Source organism: Schistocerca piceifrons, chromosome 8 (assembly GCF_021461385.2).
Source record: "Schistocerca piceifrons isolate TAMUIC-IGC-003096 chromosome 8, iqSchPice1.1, whole genome shotgun sequence".
Lineage (NCBI taxonomy): Eukaryota > Metazoa > Arthropoda > Insecta > Orthoptera > Acrididae > Schistocerca > Schistocerca piceifrons.
Genome location: NC_060145.1, coordinates 274,202,525 through 274,224,144, shown reverse-complemented (window position 1 = coordinate 274,224,144; position 21,620 = coordinate 274,202,525). Strand labels below are relative to the sequence as shown.

Here is a 21,620-nt window from a genome sequence, read left to right as displayed (position 1 = left end):
AACTCATTACGAACTAGCTCAGTGTAATACAGTTAAACGATCTTTTGTACTTACTCTGCATTTCCTCGATCGGACCCGCTTCCCCGCCGTACTCCTGAGGAAGGATTTTCTTCGGAATATGTTCGTACAGCGTCTCCATGCTCGAGTGAATAAACACCTGAAATACAGTATGTATGTAATATATCTGTTTTTAATCAAGTTTCAGAGTATCTCTCGTGTTCCTTCAAATTTCAATTTTATCGATGTTATTTGCTTCTAGAATTTGTGTTCATATTATTCGTTAACAAACTGTATATGTTGCAATTGTGTGACATTTCCAGTAGTCCATTAATACACCAGTAGAAAAACAAACGGATAGTGTGAACTACGTAAATGTGCAACACTGCTTTCTGCTCTGTAAATCCATAAATTTACGTGATCCAGACATACATGAGTGGGTGCAGATCAGCATTCTACAAGATGAAAACAATAACTTCTAAGAAAAAATAAATAAAAACCTGTTAGTTTTCCTGGGAAATTTCCCTAGTTACTTACATAATGCGCTTTATTTTCTGTATGGGTATTGGGAAAACGAAAATAATTATTTGTTTTCCACTCGAATGCATTTGTGTTACTGTAGCATAGAGCTCTGCAATCTTCCAAACCAGCCATTCAGATAATCTACAGATGGAACTGCTAATGAGATACTATTTTAAAGAATTATATTATTAATAGCTATTTTATTTTTGGTGGCAGGCCGACGGTGTCAGTTTTAGATTAAATTTCAGAATTTAGATTCGGTTGTCAGCATTCTTATATCCTATTGAAATAAATTGCTGTGGAATTCCAACTCATACTGTAGCGAATACGTTACTCATTTACGTAACGCCTTCTTCTGCTTTCCGAGAAACAGAACAAAGAAACACAATAAGTTGATTTTAGATACAGTGTACATTGTTTATCTATACATAGTTGTCTATACATACTTTGTGGAGACAGAGTTTTGGTCAATACTGATATTATAAAGAAGTTCGTCAGTACTGATATTATAAAGAAGGTCGTAAGTGTACTTAAAATACATTATCTCATTAAAAGTATACGGACATTAGTATGGGCTGTGTCCACCATTCGCCTTTATGACATTTTGAACTCTGCTGAGCACACTTTCAATGAGGTATCTGAATGTCTGTGATGGAATGGCAGTCCATTCTTCCTCAGAAGCTGAAACCAGATAAAGTATAGATTTTGAATGCTGGGCCTGGAGCGAAGTCGACGTAATAACTGATCCCAAAGGTGTTCAGTTGAGTTCAGGTCGGGTCCCTGGATGGTCAGTCAATTTCAGGAATATTATTGTTCAAAAAACCATTGCGCATCAAATGATTCTTTATCAAAGGGTACACTGTCATGCCGATACAAATAATTGTCTCCGAGCTGTTTGTCTATTGTACGTAGTATACAATGCTTTAAAATGTGTTCATATCCTTCCGCATTTAGCGTTTTCTGAAGCACAGTAAGGGGATGTACCCTAAACGTGAAAGAAACTCCCATACCATAACACAACCTCCATCACACTTCACTGTTGGCACGGTAAATGGCGGCAGGTAATTTTTTCTAGGCGTTTGCCAAACCCAAATCCCTCCATCCGAGTGCCACAGGGTATAGCGTGATTCATCGCTCAAAATCACTCTTTTCCATTTACTCACAGTCCAGCGAAGTCGTTCTTTACACGATTACAAGCGGCACTTAGCAGTGACTACGGAAACGTGTGTCTAATGAAGTGCTGATCGACAATTGTATTTCACGTTCTCCATATTTGGAGATTTAAAAATTCCTCATGTTCTTTCAAGATTTTTGGAGTAAAGTGCAAAATGGTTTATATCCTGTGTCGGGCCTGGGTATGAAGTTGTTCAACCGAACTCTCTTATTTTAGCCACATTCCGTTGGCCACTGGTATGTGACATTTGTTTTCTCTGTCTAGCTTCTGTGCTTCGCTAAGGAAATGCACGATGTTTTGTACGTTGCTCGCCGTGTCACAGAGTCATTGTGTTATTAATGGAGCTAGTGACGTGCTTTGATTTCCGTCTTCCGTATTCCGGCACGAAATATTTAAACGTAAAGGCATTACATTACCGTTTGTGAATATTACAAGTTCTGGTAGGAGTCACAAATAAGGAAGGAACATGAACTGAATTAAGTGCATGAATGGGTCATTGGGAATGAAATCAATGAAAATGCAGTGACATGTAATAAAAGTAAAAAGCGCTCAGATGCGTTGAACAAGTAGAGTAAATAATTCGTCGTGATAATTGAAAGTTGCCTTTATTAGTAGGGATGATACCGTTAACTGCATTTAAAGGTTTTATTTTATTTATAAACGATTTCGATGTTACATTTGACAATCTTCGGGTCCCAGAAAACGCTATACTTATCTTTTATCGTGTTGTTGTTGTGGTCTTCATTCCAAAGAATGGTTTGATGCAGTTCTCCAAGCTACTCTATCCTGTGCAATTTCTTCATCTGCAAATAATTACTGCAGTGTATATCTTTCAGGATATGCTTTCTGTATTCACCCCTTGGGCTCCCTCTACGATTTTTTGTCTATCATATCTCCCTCCACTATTAAAGTGGTGATCCCTTGATGTCTCAGAATTTGTCCTATCGACCAATTCCTCCTCTTAGTCAAACTGTGTTACAAATATTTTTCTCTTCTACTTTATCGAGCACGTCATCATAATTTTCGTCATCTCCACATCTAATCTTCAGCATTCTTCTGTAGTTCCACATTTCAAAAGCTTCTATTCTCTTCCTGTTTAAACTGTTTGTCGTTCACATTTCACTTCCACACATGGCTGCATTTCAGACAAATAACATCAGAAAAGATTTCCTAACACCTGAGTCTGTATTCGATATTAACAGGTTTCTCTCCGTCAGAAATGCTTTTCCTGTCGTTGCGTCTACCATTTATATGCTCTACATTGGCCATTATCAGTTATTTTGCTACCTACGTTGCAAATCTTATCTACAACTTTAAGTGCGTCGTTTTCTAATCTAATTCCCTCAGCATCACCTTATTTAATTCGACTACATTCCATTATCCTTGTTTTGCACGAATGGTCACAGGTTTGTTTAATCCATTGGAGAGTGTCACAGATCTACTGAAGGGACTGAAATGGCAGACTCCTGAAGAGAGACGTAAACCATCCCGAGGAAACCTATTAACAAAGTTTCAAGAACCGGCTGTAAATGGTTACTCTAGGGATATACTACAACCCCCTTCATTCCGCGTATCGTGAGGACAAGATTAGAATAATTACTGCACGGACAGATGCATTCGAACAATCATTCTTCCCGTGCTCAATACGTGAATGGAACGGGAAGAAACCCTAATAACTGGCACAGTGGGACGTACCCTTTCCCATACACCTCACGGTGGTTTGCTGAGTATAGATATAGATGTAGATGTAGATATTCATCTTTTATTCTCCTTTCAAGACACTGTCAATTCCGTTCAACTGCTCCTCCAAGTCCTATGCTGTCTCTGACCAAATTACAGTATCGTCGGCAAATCTCGAAGTTTTCATTTTTTCTCCTTGGACTTTAACTCCTCCCCTAATTTTTCTTTTGGTTTTCTTTACTGCTTGTTCAATGTACAGATTGAATAAGATCGAGGAATACCTACAATGCTGTCTCACTCCCTTTTCAACGCTTCCCTTTTACGTCCCTCGACTCTTATAACTGCCATCTGGTTTTTGTTCAAGTTGTAAATAGTCTTTCGCTCTCTACATTTTACCCATGATACCTTCAGAATTTCAGAGAGAGTATTGTAGTCAACATTTTCAAAATCTCTCTCTAGTCTACAAACGCTATAAACTTTGGTTAGCCTTTCCTTAACCTATGCCGGCCAGTGTGGCCACGCGGTTAAAGGCGCTTCAGTCTGGAACCGCGCGACCGCTACGGTCGCAGGTTCGAATCCTGCCTCGGGCATGGATGTGTGTGATGTCCTTAGGTTAGTTAGGTTTAAGTAGTTCTAAGTTCTAGGGGACTGATGACCTCAGATGTTAAGTCCCATAGTGCTCAGAGCCATTTGAACCATTTTTGAACCTTAACCTATGTCCTAAGAGAAGTCCTAGCGTTAGTACTGCCTCGCGCGTTGCTACATTTCTCCGGAATTCAAACTGATCTTGCCCGAGGTCGGCATCTACCAGTTTTTTCCATTCTTTAGTAAAGAATTCGTGTTATTATTTTGCAGCCTTGGCTTATTAAACTGATTGTTCGGTAACATTTACACCTATCAGCACCTGCTTTATTTGGAGATTTAATTATTACTTTCTTCTTGATGGCTGAGGGTATTTCGTCTGTCTCACACATGTTGCACACCAGATGGAATAGTTTTGTTATGGCTGGCTTTCCCGAGGCTAGATCTGACGGAATGTCATTTACGCCAGGGGACCTTGTTTCGACTTAGGACTTTAGTGCTCTGTCAAATTTTTCTCGCAGTACTGTAGCTCCCATTTAATTTTCGTCTACGTCCTCTTCCCATGCTATAATATTGCCTTCAAGTTCATCTCTCTTGCATACGACCTCTGTATACTCCTTTCACCTTTTAGCTTTCCCTTGCTTACTTACCAATGGTTTTCCAGCTGAGCTCTTGATATTCAAGCAACTGCTCCTCTTTTCCCCAAAGACCACTTTAGTTTCCATGTAGGCGGTATCTATCTTTCCCTGAGCGGAATATGCTTCTAAATCCTTACATTTTTCCTCTAGTCATTTGTGATAGCCAATTTTCTCTTCTTTCCACTTTCATTTTTCAGACTTTTGTGTTCTCTGTCTCCTGCTTAATTTGGTGCATTTTTGTATTTTCTCTTTTCATCAGTGCCATTCAATATCTCCTGTGATACCCAAGGATCTCTACTTGGCATTGTCTTTTTACCTATTTGCTCCTTTGCTGCTTTCTCTATTTTATCTCTTAAGGTTAACCATTCGTCCTCTACTTTACTAATTTCCCCTGTTATAGTCAGTCGTTGCTTAATGCTCCCTCTAAAATTCTCAACATTGTTCTTTCAAATTATCCACATCTGACCTCCTTAATTTCCTAAATTTACAGTTTCTTCAGTTTTAATCTATAGTTCATCAGCAATAAATTGTGATCAGAGTGCACATCTGCCCCTGGAAATGTCTTACAGTCTCAAATCTGGTTCCTAAATCTCTGTATAACCATTATTTAATCAATCTAAAAACTTATGGTGTCTCTATGTCTCTTACACGTATACGATCTTCTTTTACGATTCTTAAACCAAGTCTTAGCGATGATTAAGCTACGCTCTGTTCAGAACTCTACCAGGTGGCTTCCTTTTCCATTTTTTCCCCCCAGTCCATATTCATCCACTATTTTTCCTCCTCTTCCTTTTCTTATTATCGAATTCTAGCCCCCCATCACAATTAAATTTTCCTTTGCCCTAACTATCTGAATAGTTTCTTTTATCTCATCATACATTTTTTCATTCTCTTCATCATCAGCGGAGTTCGATGGTATATTAACTCGTAGTACTGTGGTGAGTGTGGACTTAGTGTCTATCGTGGGTATAGTAATGCAGTCACTGTGCCGTTCATAGTAGCTTACCCGCATTCATATCTTCTTATTTATTATTAATCCTACTCCCGCATTACCCTTATTTAATTCTGTATTTATAACCATATACTCATCTGACCATAAGTCCTTTTCCTTCTGCCACCGAACTTCGCTAAGCCACGCTAGCGTGACTTCAACCTATCCATTTCCCTTTTCTAACCTACTTGCCCGATTAAGGGATCTAACATTCGAAGCTCCAGTTTTGTTTCTCCTGATGACGACATATTGCTAGATCTGCATTAACTCCATTCAAAGAAAATAATTCCAGGTATGTGCATGTGATCATCAAAGTATTAAAAACTTGAAATGTAACATATAGCTAAGGTCGGGTAGTGTGTTTGCGACATGCTGGATGTGTTTCCATTAGAATGGGATCATACACTCACGTGTACATATAGAAATTGTAGTTCCTTATTTTAATGCTGTTAGTGAATGGCCAGTTTTAAAAGTAAGTTTAGATTGTTTTACACTACGTTTTATGACCAAATATATATTTACTGAATTCAAGGATCCGAAAATGGTGTAATGTAACGTCAGACTCAATTTCAAATCAAGTAAGACATACAGATACAGCTGAGGGTGTTATCCCTACGACATAAAGATATAGTAAAAGTTGTCGTACCGTAATCTATCGAAAGATGGATGCGCGAAGGTTGAAAACTTGTATCCTACCGAGACTTGAACCCTTGTCTCCTGATTTTTGCAAGTAGTCGCCTTACCCAGTAGGATATATGAGCATTACTTGAGCATGAATCCAGGTCTGACGCGGATTTTGAATATCTTCAATTTTTCCTGCAATGATTTCTGCAAAGAAATACCACACATTGTATGTTATGATAACATGGTTGAGGGAACGCAGTCATAGGAGAATCGTGGCTTTCCCTGTCGCAGAGGATATGTATCAACTGAATTAAATTCACTAAATGAATATTCAAAGTTAGCTGCTATTAGTTTTATTATTCTTTGTGTAGTAGGCCTATTTCGATAGTACTACCATTTTCAAGTACACCTGCAGATATAACAGCTGGTAAAACTCATTTACTTTGGCAATATTTGTATATGGAGTCAACTGAACGTGTACACTTACGCATAGCTGGGCGAGACGTACAGGCTGCATTAGTGACGAATCCTTTTGTCAATTGCCGATGTTTTTATGATGGTAAAATAAACTCACATAGTAATTTGGCTGCTACTTGACATTTCTCAATGAGGCTGTACGTTTACAAAGTTGTTATATATAGTCAGCGGTATTGTCTGACTGCATATAATTTAGTTGTTTATGTGATCTTTAGTTGTTTATTTTTTATCTGTTATCATATTCCATAATATCAATAAAATTTTCAAGGCAATATTTATGTTGGAAGTTGGTCTGCCCGGCTAGTATGTCGTGCGAATATTTTTTTCCAGTTCTTGTAGTATGTACATAGTGAGTCTTCCTAGTATTATGAATTCAAACAATACCACTGACTAGATATAGCCAGTTTGTAAGCATCTAGTATCATCGAGAACTGTCAACTAGCTACCAAATATTTTACCATCATAAAAAATTTCTACAATTGACAAAAAGATTCATCAGTGATGGATGTATGTTTCGCCCAGCTGAATGTAAGTATACATGTACAATTAACTTCATATACAAATATCGCAAAAGAAAATGAATTTCATTGTACGTATATAATATTCGCGTGTGTGCTTGACAATAACAGTATTGTCGAAACAGGCGTATTGTACGAAACATAATAAAATTATTAGTAGTTTACTTGGAAGATTTCAAATTAAAACATCATATTACGACAAGTTTCATGCTGTGGACTAAACTATGCAATAAATAAATGTATTTACTAATATGATGTCATTGCAAACCACTAAGATATGCGGAACGTGAAATGTAATGAGTATGCAGTGACAAAAATCTATGACAACGTTTCATTTGACATGATATATTCATTACGATGCACGTTCAGAATTTCTGTATGGTTTTCGTTGATATCACTTTATAATAACGCATCTCTATTGACTTCATTTCCATTCACTCTATTTATTTCATTTCAGTGAATTTAATCCAGTGTATATCTCTGTGGCGTGATAAGCCAAGTACTCCCTAGATTCTGTTTTGCTCGTGTTGCTATTTCCACACACCTCAAGGGTGCGCCTCTGGTGATAGCCTTCGTTCTCAAATCGTGCAATGCAAGCTAGACGAAATCAAATAGGCTAATGGGCACGAGAAACAGGAACCCAGCGGTCGAATCCCTGAGTTGTACAAATCTGGAATTCTCACGACGTATTCTTTGTGAGATGGGAATAACAAAGATAAAAGATACGTTGGCCCGTGGGTCGGAGCCCACGTTAAGCTGTAGGACCCCACTAAGTGGCCGCGTAAGTTACTTCAAAGGTCGGAGGAAGACAACAGTACACCTCTTCCAACAGGGTCGTGCCTATTAAAGCACAAAGCACGAAGCAGAACACTAGGGTTGATAACAGTCTTACCTTTTTAAGTGACAGGACTCTAGTTACATTCAGTATGACCCGTCATATGTTGGTACTGGTCATTCCAGCCATATTAATGTGGCTATCGCCCATGTTCGACATCAACGTGCAATAACCACTCAGACTGCGAGTGGAAGCACTAGCAGTGGGGTATATATTACGCGCGTCTGGGGGACGTGGAAAACAGTGCAGTTGTTGTCTTAATGTGAAAATGGAGCGATTTATCTGACGTCCAAGAGGGCATGATCCTTAGCTTTCGGGCCAAGGCTGGAAGCAGTTTCGAAGCGGCTAAGTCTGTAAACTGTTCACGTGGCGCCGTGGTTAACGTGCACCTCTCATGGCGAAAAGACGCTATCTAAAACCGGCACCGAGGCAACTGTGGCGCACGACGTGCCATAGTGGTGAACGTCGGCTGTTGAGATGTGTACAAGTGAATATGTGTCAACTGTTGATCAATTGACCTCCCGGATGAACCAAGGCCAACCAACTGGGTCTCCTCAACGACCGTTCAGCGGACGTTGCTGCGTATGGGCCTTCGTTGCGTGCGTCTCGTTCATGCACCCATGCCGACTACTGTTCATCGGCGACGGAGGCTGGCATTTGAACGCCAGTACAACAACTGGGTGTCTACTGAGTGGTGACAAGTGGCCTTCTCACATGAATCACGTTATGTTCCATCCGACAGATGGCCGTTGGTGTGTATGGTGTGAAACGTCCGAAATCAGACACATTGCAAAAATCATAGTAATGCTCCAGGCTGGAGCAGGCAGGGCTATAACTTGGAGGGTGTCTTGGTGGCATTCCCTTGGTGATCTCGTCGTTCTGGAAGGCACAGTGGGTAAAAACAAGTCTGCATCTATCCTTGGGGGACCATGTCCACCCCTATTTGAGTTTGTTTTTCCTCGTCACGATGGCATCTACCAGTAGGGCTATGCAACGTCTCACACAGCTTGTGGTGTGGGTGCGTGATTAGAAGGTCATCGGATGTGTTTACCGTACCCTCCTGGCCACCAGACATCCCGGTTTTAAACCCAAGAGAGAATCAATGGGGCCACTTCCATCAGTCTGTTCGTACCATGGATCCTCAGCCGAGAAACCTAGGGCAGCCCGCCCGGTTAGCCGAGCGATCTAACGCACGGCTTTCCGGAGCGGGAAGGAGCGCCTGGTCCCTGGCACGAATCCGCCCGGCGGACTTGTGTCGAGGTCCGGTGAGCCGGCCAGTGTGCGGAAGTTTTCTAGGCGGTTTTCCATCTGCCTCGGCGAATGCGGGCTGGTTCCCCCTTATTCCACCTCAGCTACACTAAGTCAGCGATTGCTGCGCAGACAAGTTCTCCACGTATGCGTACACCGCCATTACTCTACCACGTAAACATAGGGGTTACACTCGTCTGGTGTGAGACGTTCCCTGGGGGGTCCACCGGGGGCCGAAACGCACATTAACCCTGGGTTTGGTGTGGGGCGGCGGAGGTTTCGTGGGGTCGCGGGCCACTGCGGCTGCGGTGGGGACGGAGCCTCTCCGTCGTTTCTAGGTCCCCGGTTAACATACAACATACTACCTAGCGCAGATGGTCTCAACACTGGAGTCGCTGTGACTCCACTTTCCTGTCGGTATCTTCCAGAACCTCATTGATTCTCTTCGTGCAAGTCTCATAGCGGTCCGCCCTGCAAAGCCTTGTCATTCAGGCTTTTGACAGGTGGACAGCGTAAATATCAAACCATTAGTTCTGTTCACTGAAGTGACTTTCATGTCGAATAAACTCAAAATTTTCACTAAGAGCCACTGGGGATATATACGACCCTTGGAAAAAAGTTTTAGTCTCATAAAAATTGAAGATATAATATGAAGGGTTCTAGTTCTTCCTTTCGTGTCAGTTTGAAGGCTGATAGCCACTATGTAGATATGCGACATGGATAAAACAGTTCAAGACTGAAGTTATACATACCCTTCGTCTCAGCTTCTCCTTCATGAAGCTCTGGAACAGGCTAATAAACTTTTCGACACCAGGAGGAACGTTTATTATGTGCGTTCCCTTGGGTCGCAGAGGGTAGGCCTCCTGAAAAAGCCAGAAAAAGCATTAGCCCCTCTCTTGCAATTAGTTTGTTAATTCAGCACCACTATGGTGCTGTTAACTGTTCAGTGGAAAGAAAAGATCTAGCAGTTTCTAATGCAAAGTTGACTCCTTTCAATCTGTATTTACAACTGTTTGCACAAGTTACACACAGACAAATAAATGCCATTGTGCACAAACTTACAAGTGAATTACAGGTTACGTTGCTGCAGTAGTCAGAACAATAATGCATAACCATACCAGACATTCTGAGTTGCAGAGAAATAGTTACAGTTTGTGATTTAGAACTGGTTAATTATTTCAGAGACATCGGCGGTTTGGACCCCTAGAAGCTAACTTCAGATCTCTATTGGTTCATGACAGTGTAACAAGTCACAAACAGGGTGATCATCACTAAAAGACAACGATAAGAAATCTGAAAATGCTTTGCTCAGTGTGCTGTCATCCGTCATCATCTCGTCTCAGTTCAGTTCTCTAAGTTCACGGAGAAAGGAAATAAATCTGCATCTCCTCTGTTCATCTCCCACTGCACCCACGGTAAAAGCTAAAAAAAATCGCTCGTAGTACCATACTCCTGTCCTGGAAATCTCCATAAAATAGCAGTTTTATATCTCGATGATCTGTTAATTCCCAGGTGATTGCAAACGCCAAAATGTTTCAGAAACGTGTAAATGTGCTAGAACTACGTGAGAAAGTTCAGTCGCAGGAATGATCACGATGGTCCGAGAGCACACTGAAACTACTGCCTTAGACTGTTTTCCAAAACTTCCACTGTTTAAAGTTTGAAATCAACATTGTGTTTACGATCAGAATTGCTATATGATTGCATCTATGTTTCTGTAACTTGTTTCGACAAACATCGATATCTTACAGGTGCAAAACATAACAGTTTAGAATAACATAAAACTATGGCAATCAGATTTTCAAGCGTTATGTATTTCATGTACATATGGGTTTATGAAATTCGAAATGCACTGCACCAACCGGCACAATTTTTGTGCTATCGTCAGTTGTTTATATTTCACGCCCGACGAATGACAGCATTTTGCCCAAAGTTACTAGAAATACGAATTAGGTGGTAAACAAAATGTCTTCATATCTTATTCTGAGGTGTAATGTATAGGGGAATAAATGTATGGCCTACACACAACAAATTGACTCTTACTTATTGTTCTTACAGATCTTTAACTATCTGGCAAACGCTACTGCTAATCACTTTTGTCCGTCTAGGTGTAACGATTTCTGTGGCTATGAGTATTTAAAGAACAGTTAAAGACGTGTGATATAAGCAAAGATAAAGAAGAAAGATGGAATTCGGCAGAAAATTGACAAGCGGTACGATAAATGTCATGCATTTCAGTAGTGGTGGTGGCATTAGTAAAGACGAAAACAGCTGGAAGTGATAAAGACTGATGTGTATATTACAGATAATACCTGGTGTTGGACGAGGAGTTATACGGATGCAGATGTTAGCACTGGCAAGAAAGAAATGATATTGCTACGGTGTGGTCACAACAAAATTGCCTAAGAAAAATAATGTCGGTATTTATTGACAACGTCAGCTAAACAGATAAGACATCATTAGAAAACTATATGAAACGCGTCTGAAGACAGAAAACGTTTCTCAAGTTAAATATAGCCTTGAAATAACTCCAACAAAATCAAATGTTGGTTAGCTGTGCGAGTGGGATTAAAAGTGTCGAAAGAGAGTGTTATCAAAAAGGACCTGGTTGTTTATCCTTATAAATTTTCTGTTGTGTGTAAAATAAATCTTTCAGGCTAACCTGTCTGTGTTCAGTTACTCAAGAGGTTTATGAATGAACGGCATCGGGACGTGTGGAACTTAAGTGTTTCTTTTCTTGGGATGAGACCTGATTGAGACTCTACGGATATGAGAACTCGTACAACACGCTACAAAATTCACCAAAAAATTGTTATCGGTACGCTGAACAGCATTTGTCTGATATTAATACTAATGTTTCAGGGGGTGCCCAATTTCCGAGATAGCTTTATGTTGGCCAATCGATACCAAAGTCAGTCCAAACACACATGACAACAAAAATAAAAGAAAATGTTTTAAAGTGAGAAATTGGAGTATATGTAGTCTACTGTTTGCAGACGACCAGCTGATTGTAGGTGGTAACGAAGAAGACGAAAGAACATAAATTAAATGTTTAGAAAATTAGTGGAAGATTACTAGGTGTAGAGTACGGAGATAAATGTTGAAAAGAGTGGTATACGCTTATGTTAGTGGAAGGGCACGACTTACGAAACTATCTATATCGAAACGCCGTAATCCACCTTACGGTCCGTGACGGAGGGTACCCTGTACCACTGGTACTCCTTTCTTGTTGCACTCGCAAGTAGAACGAGGGAAAATACTTCCTTATGAATCCTAATTTCTTATATTACCTTATATTAGCTCTGAATATAATTGCTCGATTTGTAACCACTCTTTCTCATGTAATTGCAATTGTATGATGATTGCTACAATAAAGATTGTTGATCCAATTCTTGATACTTCATTTCATTACCTTGTCTCTGTGATCCTTACGCGCAATATGTTTTGGCGGCAGTATATTCGTTCGGCAGTCAGCTTAAAATGCTGCTTCTCTAAATGTTCTCAATAGTGCTCCTCGAAAAGAACGTCGCCTTTCCACCAGTGAGTCCACCATTTGAGTTCCCGAAGCAGCTCCGTAACACATGCGTGTTGTTCGAACCTTTCAGTAACAAATATAGCAGCCTGCTGAAGCGCTTCGAAGTCCTTCTTTAATCGGACCTGGTGCGGATTCCAAACACTCCAGCAGTCCTCAAGAACAGCTCACACTAGTGTCATATATGTGGTCACCTTTACAGATGAACCACACTTTCCTAGAATTCTCGCAATACACCGAAGTCGACCATTCGCCTTTCCTGTCTCAATCCTCACGTGCTCGTTCCATTTAATATCGCTTTGCAACGTAACGCCCATGTATTTAAACGACTTGACTGTGTCAAGCATGACACCACTAATGCTGTATCGGAACATTACGAGTTTGTTTTTCCTACTCATCCACATGAAATTACATTTTTCCACATTTAGAGGTAACACCCATTCATCACACCAACTAGAAATTTTGTCTAAGTCATCTTGTATCCTCCTACGGTCACTCAACTTCGACACTTTACCGTACGCCACAGTATCACATTGCTGTCCACCCTGCCCGCCAAATCATTTATATAGAGACTAATAACGGTCCTATCGCGATTCTCTGGGCTGGGGCACTCCTGCCGATATCCTTGTCTCTGATGAACACTCGCCGTCGATGATAACATAGTGGGGAATTATTAAAAACATACCGTCATTACCTCGCTATTTATAGCAAAATGTGAAAACCACATACTGTCGGAGATCAGTTAATTTTATCAGCCACTGAACAAGTTTTAAAGACTGTTCCACACAAACCTGCTTATGATATACTCAAAAGAATTCTTTTGAGCACCAATCAACTTCACCTGATTATGAAGCATTGTTGTTGGAGTATATTACTTTTGTTGTAGGATAAGAAATCTAGGAAGAAATTATCATCGCGAGAACAGTGACAACAGACCCCAAAGGTCAATCAGTATTTAATGATGTCAAAGATAATTTCATAGGCTAAGTGATCCCTTTATCAAACAGTTTAAGAGGCAGCAGATGGAGCACCTGACATATCTAGGCGCTTTCGTGGATTTACAAGTCAGTTTAAACAAAAGGTGCTTGCAATAAACTGCGTCATCCGTCGAAACCCTTAGTTGCTAAAAATCTGAGTGGTATACTGCATCAGTCTTTTCAATTTGACATTAACGCAGAGAACAAAATTCGAAGTCACGCGTTGAATTCTATGTGATGTAGACAGTTATGTGAAGAAAATGACGAGAACTGTGATCAGTTACCCTTTCACACTGAAGTACGCTGGCTGTCAAAAGGCTGATGTTCGATAAGATTTTTCTCACTTTTTGAGACTGTTTCTAGATGCTGAAATTCCAATTTTGAAAGAATATTTCATTAAATGGAAAACATATCTTGCTTATTTAACAGATTTGTATCCTAAATTTAATGAGGTTAATCTGCAGTTACAAGGTGCGAGTTTCAATGTGACAAAAACAAAGACTATAATTTCAGTTTTTCTTGTTAGAATGAAACTAATGAAGCAAAACATTCACAGAGACTTTGAAACTAGGTTTGAAGGTGTTTTAAATATAGAAATATCACAGTGGATTACCAGTTCGTGCAGTGATATCATATTATATGAAAACTGATGGGAATAAGCAGTAAAAAAAAAAGAACCGAAGGTACAGTTTAGAAACGGATATCAGCAGATGGCTTCAGAGCGACATACCTTTACTTACCTTGTATTATGAGCTATCATGAGAAAGGGTTTCAGCTCAGTTTAGGTTGCCAATATTTCTTTCTTTCTTTCTTTCTTTCTTCTTTTTCGCAAACTTGAAAATCTGTGGCCGAGGATATTTAAAGTTAAACATAACTAAACTGAAGCCAGATTTGCTAATAAACCTTCTGGTTCGACTCAACTCCCCACTAAAAGCATCTGTCTGTTAATTGTAACAGATCTGCATTTTGTTTTGTTTAAATTAATAATTGTATAACGCTTAACTTTTTAAAAACATTTTCACTCTGGCTTCTACAGTGAAACCTAGCAAAGTAAGTAACACTGTACCAGCTGCCAGAAACAAATCTGAAATTGATGAACTTGAAAAAAAAAAAATTTCAGTAAGGCAGGGGCCGTACCAAAAACAGAAAAATTGGAAGGTAGCCTATGAGACGAAAAGGTTAGCGGACCTCTGTGGCTGACGTTCTTCCTTCACATACAAGCCATTACACGATCTTCTCGAAGACTGCTACCATTCAAGTGCAGTTTCCGAACGACGAACAGGTTGTATAATCTTTAATTATATCCAGAATGTAGATGGTGTTATTCCCGCCCAAGGGTGTGCCGTTGAAATGAATTGCAAATCATGTGCATGTCGTCATCATAACGTTACAAGTTTTATGGATAGCCGTGTAGAATACCTTAGAAATTACGGATATGGGGACCTCCAGGCAGGCGGAAAAGATGTAAAACGAAGAAGGAATGGAGTGCGGGAACTGTAGAGGCAATACAGAAAAGGCAGATGACAGGAAATTATAGCTAATATAAAAATGGTGCTGTAAACCAACCTATATAATGTGTAAGAAGTTGCAGGGACCACTGGACGTGACCGATGCAGATGGTACTCGACACGAATATACAGACGCGCTGTCCGAAGATAGCCACTTTCACTTACTTGGAAACAGGTAGCCACACGCTTCATGAAGTAGGGTGTAATGGCAGTCATATGGCCAAGCGTGATGTCTTTCATGTCTTGGATGACCACTTGACCACAGATGATGGCTTCGTCGTCCTCCAGAAGTGATATGTCGAGTCCCAGGAAGTTGGTCCGGAAGGCAGCTTCGGCGGAAACTGTTCCGGCCGGAAGTTTTCCCACGTTCATCAGGATCACACGCCTGCCCTGGGCATCTGTCTGTGGCAGTTTCGTTAACACCCTGGAGATATGCACAGTGGTAATTATTAGCAGGCAACAACATTCTCATCATGGGCATCATCTACACGAATTAGATTATGCTTAAATAAAATATACACCTTTGACTTATTTCCACTTCCCAGAGATTACTCGCAATGAATAGTGTGAACGATGGTTTATGGAATGTAAACAATTACATTTGACGAAGTTAACCTCAAAAATCTCTGGTGTCAGTGTACAACAAGGACTATCTGGAGCCGGCCAGTGTGGCCGAGCGGTTCTAGGCGCTACCGTCTGGAACCGCGCGACCGCTACGGTCGCAGGTTCGGATCCTGCCTCGGGCATGGATGTGTGTGATATCCTTAGGTTAGTTAGGTTTAAGTAGTCCCATAGTGCTCAGGGCCATTTGAACCATTTGAATATCCGGGAAGTAGCCTTCTGTAGGACGCAGATACACTACCTGACAAAAAAAATTCAAACACGCAGAAGACATAGTTGGATGACAATGTAACACATATATACCAACGGGCGTATGTAAATGATTACGGGAGAGTTGCAATTTTTTGTGACTGGTAGAACGGCATGCACAGAAAACAAGTCTTCTTCGTATTCAGTACTGCTATCATGCCTGGTAGGGTATATAAGGGACGTGAACAGTGTCATATATGTTGAGTGGTCTCTGTAAAGGACACGTAGATGTCTTCTATCCGTAAGAGACAACACCGTCAGCATCTGGCAGAGTTTGAAAGGGCCTTCGTTGACGGTCTCCATTTGATTGGCTGGTCAAAACGTGCAACATCCATATTTGTGGGACATTTGGATGTGACAATGGCCAGATGTTGGACTACACTGAAACGTGAGGGCAGTCATATTCGTCGTTAAGGCTCCAGACGACCGCCTCTGACTACCACAAGGGACGTTCGCCATATTGTGCACCAGGCTCATCTTAACCCCCCTACATCCGCTTTTACCATCAGAGAACAAGAGATGGAATCCTTGCAACATTCTGTGTAATCCAATTCCATTGGTCAGACTAATAAGAGCTGGATTTAGAAATTATCGTCCCATGCGTTGGTTGTGTTAACGCCAAAACTCAAACGGCAGCGTTCGGAGCGGTGCCGTGGACAGAAAGCATGTGTTGTTGATGAATGCCGTCGCATTGTTTTCAGTGGTGAATGACGGTTCTGCAGTACTCGTCATGACCATCGCTGGGTAGTATAGCGGCCACCTGGGAACAGGTCTCATTCTTCCATCGTTTTGAAGAGGCGCGTCGGTGTTACTCCGGCTGTGATAGTGTAGGGAGCCATCAGCTATGAATTCTAGTCACTGCTGATACTGAATGAACTCTGTCAGTAGAACTGTACGTCACGGACATCTTACGTCCTCTTGTGATACTTTTCATGCGACACTGTTGTGGTGCCATTTTTCAACAGGACAATGTTCTTTCATGGATGGCACTTGTCTCCATGAACTCCTTACTGATGCTGAGGTATTCTCGTGGTTAGTGAGATCCCCAGATCTGTCCCGGATAGAAAATGCGTAGGAACACCTCGGACGCCAACTCCGCCCTAGTGCCACTATCCAGAATACCACGAACCAGTTATGGCGACTGTGGGCCAGCTAGTCTCAGGAGTGGATACAACAGCTTTAAGACACCCCCTTTTCAACAGAATCAGTGCTTACATCCAGGCCAAATGACGTGCAACATCGTACTGCTAAAAGGGCTCATACCAGCAAGTTCTTTGTTAATTTGACTCAATTTTGGAATCACTGAGATGACAGCACATACCCTCTCGGCCTTTTCGTTTCTTTCTCCTCTTCTGGATGCTGCACTATTTATGCCAGGCAGTGTAAAATACTGGAGCAGTTAATGCAAATTAATTAGAAAAGTCCTAAAATTATCCCTATTTTTGATACTCTTCTTAATTACGATGCGTTCAAACATGAGGATGGTCTCCATCGACTTGTATTATCGAGCATACGGACAGGCTGCTTTCCCGATGTTGACCAATTACGTGCAGAAGACAAACTGAGACGAAACTATTGATTCCGCCTCATTACTGAGTCGCACTGTACCCTGTGACAGTGGTTAGTCATTCTTGTAAGTATGGTATGGTACAGTGAGCCTCTGGAAAAGTCATGGACGCCACTGTATTGATTTATTTAATTATTTCACTGTGTAAATCTTTTCCCTTATCCTTATTATGTTCCTATAAATTATTGAATGAGTGTTTGTTTTGATTGTGGGAAGGATATGCATGCTTTACCTAGATTTTGGTGACAAGCTAATTACTGTGGGGAGCGGACAAAGATGCACCTGTAGCAGCAGAGTCTTAGAGGGTTGGTAGGATAGCCCTCAGGGAAGAGCAGAGTGACCGTTAGGGGCGCTCCGCCATTTTTCGGCATTTGGTTCCCGGTCTGGCCAGAGAGTGAACGGAAGCTATGCTGGGCTCCGTCAAGTAGTTTCGAAAGTTTAAGAGGATGAGTTATATTATTGTTGAGATTGCTAGTCCGTTCCTTTTCAACAAAATTATAGTCAGTGTTATGTGGCGATCACCTTTTCTAGTACTTTTACAGATAAACTCAGTGGTTAGAAGTTTGGTATCTTATCGAGAGCATGGAGTACAGTAGAATACAGTAATACAAAGTCGATGTCGAGGTGCCTTCACCACGTTTGGTTTTATTTGAATTCTGCCATCAATTATCTCGCCTTTAAAACACAGGACAGCGAAAAATATTTTTAGAAAAACTTTTCTAATTTTGATAGCTGATCTTCAAAGATTTTTATGAACTGAATCCAAACCTAACCTTAGTTTTTTGCATCAGACATAGTTTTCGAGCAATATGCTTTTTATTATGTAGTATAAAATCCTGTGCTATACGGTAAACGGGGAAATTAATGAAACACTTTGTTACAACATAAGCATGGTTTCTATTTACAGGAAGCTACTTAAAACAATGATATGTGTTAATATAGGTTTCACTTGTCAGCTGGAATTGGTTTGTATTTCCTTTCTCTTTTTTCATTGAAGCTTCTTGTGTAGCTTCTTCTACGATGAGTCGCTTGCTGAACTCGGTGAGGTGACCAACAGTAGTACCCCATCATGTTGGTGTTCCAGCGACCTTGGTACCATTGTGTAATAATACAGCCTTTAAACTAGTTTTGGATGAATCAATAAACAGCCTCCAGTCTTCCTTTTGGTATTCAATACCATAATTCATCAGACCAGGAATGTCTGAGCAGTACACTAAATCACCTTCTGTTTGAAAAAACTTGGAAAATTACTGCTCTCTCTTTCTATATATGTATATGCTGATTCCAACTGCCAATAAGTTCTTTTTCTTTAATCTAGAGCAAAGCAATTCAGCTTTTTCTTTCGTTAAGCCTATATTCCTAACCAAATCGTTAAGCTCGGTCTGAGTAAACAATTTGGGCTGTAGACTTTCTGTATTACAGTGGAATTCATCATCATCTGGTTCATCTATATCAGATAGTACATCAGAAAATACTTTTGTTGGAGTAGAATTTAAATCATCTGATGGTTCAGGAAATGGCAAATCTACACCATGCCCAACTGGTCAGATGGCGGATGGAAGGTTATTAACTTCTTGTTTTTCGAATCATGACCAGTAATATCAACACTGCAAAAGTAGCAATCATCAGAATGATTTTTTGGCCCCCTCCAGATCACAGGAACAGCAAATCTAAAGGCTTTTTTCTCCTTTTTGGATCATTTTCTCAGATCTTCAACACACACATAACATACCTTATTTGGCGCCCAAGATTTATCTTGATCAGCAAGTTTAGATCGAAAGTTAGATAGATAAACCTTTTTCACAAAGTCTGTCATGTTTCTTTGGTGTGTTTTAATCACAAATTAACCAAAAATATAAGAAACACTGTCAGCAGAGTTTTACAACCACTATTAGACATTGTACTGGGCATATGTACAGGAAACAGGAAAGTGAGGTTAGGCTGACAGTAAACAAAACACCGTCTGTTAACACAAAAATAGAATCGACCTTTTTTTGCCAGGGAATGTTTTTCAGCAGTGCTGCCAACGTCATCTAAATTCCTATACCTCCTTTTTAAATTATTTTGACTACATAATAAGCTGATAAATTCTTTAAAAAATCGCTTAATTTAATAAATTTAACCGCAAAATGTGAAGAAATGGTGAGTGATACAGTTTTTTAAGTATCATTTTTTTGATTTCCTTCTTTGGCCTATGTAATTAACGTAAAGTAGTTTGCGAAATATTCATCGAATTTTCTTTGCAGCATTTGCCTCGCGCAATGTGTTTGATATAACCATGTTGTCGCCACTGTACAGCAAAAGGTACTGGAGATTATAGTACTATTTCTGGTTAGACATTTTGGGTATGAATTGTGCGAGATACTGGCGTGCGAAATTCATTGCTAATCTTTTATTTCTGGCCTGCAGGTCATTGTTTCCACACTGCCGCGTGAGTAGTTCCGCAAGGAGACTTGACCACCTGCGTCCTTAGTGAAGTTCAGATAGGAGATGCGTGTGAAATTTAATTTTATAACAAAACCCAAAATTATCCACATAAATTTAAGAGCCATTGATTTCGGACTACCGACTTGTAGTTCGGTGCACAAATCAATGAACAAAGGACGTTCTTGAGGTAATTCAGACTATAATTTGCGTGTGTCTCGTGTAAAGTTTTGATTATTGTTCAACAACGATCGACTAAGGTGAGTTCCAGTGTACCGCCTTGTGTTCCACTGTGGTGCTGGCTGCAGAATGATTGCAAAATAATCGTTCTTGTTGAAATTCATATTATGACAAATAAGTGCATGTGAAGACTTTAGTAGGATGTAATAAATTTTATATATGCGTAATTTAAGAATATTTTTGTCTGTTTAACCCCATGGTCCACATTACGCTATTTTATCGCGTGCTCCCGTCAAAATCAAATAGTGCCAGTAACTACGTTCGGTTGCAATTTAATTAAAAGCATTTCTAGTAGACTGAGAATGAATGAGAGCAATAGAAAGAACAGTAGTAACACAATGCTCATTCCCTGTTCCCACGCATATTTTAAATTACAAGACTGATACGTTAGACATTGGCGTCATCAGCGCGAGAAAAAGACAGTAAATAATATTCTGTTTTTTAAATGAGCTATGACTTGCATGCCGCAATAAATTGATTATTCAGCTGAGAATCTTTGGTTTCGTAGTCAATAATTTAAGCCCCAAAAACAATTCTGACACGAATTCTGATTAGTTATTCAAAATGATGAATTATAATCAATCAGTCAAATATCTTGGTAAAGTCAGTGAAAGATAGACAGTGTCTGATTGTAAAACAAATATCTTCTAAATTCTTTGGTTGCTTGAGCCCTCCCTACCATTATCCGTTGTGCATAGATTAACGTTTTGTTTTTCATTTAACAGTCCAATAATTATTTTGGGCTGACTTCTTTTCATGAAATCAAAAGCATGAAATCAAGGAAGGTAGCAAAAGTAAATGTCCTCGTTGCCAAATAAGTGAATACAGTCTGACAATGATCTTCCTATGAATTCGAAGCAAAGAAATAAAGTCGGACGTAACTAAATGCAAAGAAGCAAATCGGAAGCGAACGGTAATCGTTCAAAATAACGTAGTGATTCGTCCTGACCGCCAACATACACCACGTCAAAAATGCACAAAGCAGCTCCCTCATGAGTCGCCAGTGTCGGCCAGTACAATCCCATCTTTAATTACAATCAGTAAAGAAGTTAATCTCAGTCACACGACGAATTTTATTTACGCTTCTTTTAAGGGATTAGAGGAGCAGGAGGGAAGTCAGTATATTAAACTTCACGTTGAATTGCTCCAGCAGTATCATATATCCTGATACACTCTATTTGCGGTAGTGACCTAAACATTAGTTAATCATTTCACA

At 40.1% G+C, this 21,620-nt stretch overlaps 1 protein-coding gene across 1 annotated transcript in view; it reads right to left on the bottom strand.

Moving 5' to 3' along the window:
• The window catches only part of LOC124712270 (alpha-tocopherol transfer protein-like), an 80,578-nt gene that overhangs the window by 26,177 nt on the left and 32,781 nt on the right, over positions 1–21,620 (bottom strand). The window contains exons 4-6 of the mRNA XM_047242565.1: positions 15,469–15,727; positions 10,039–10,149; positions 55–157 (exon numbers count right to left, since the gene is read on the bottom strand). Coding sequence (XP_047098521.1) covers positions 55–157; positions 10,039–10,149; positions 15,469–15,727 — 473 coding nt within the window. The remainder of the gene's footprint in view (positions 1–54; positions 158–10,038; positions 10,150–15,468; positions 15,728–21,620) is intronic.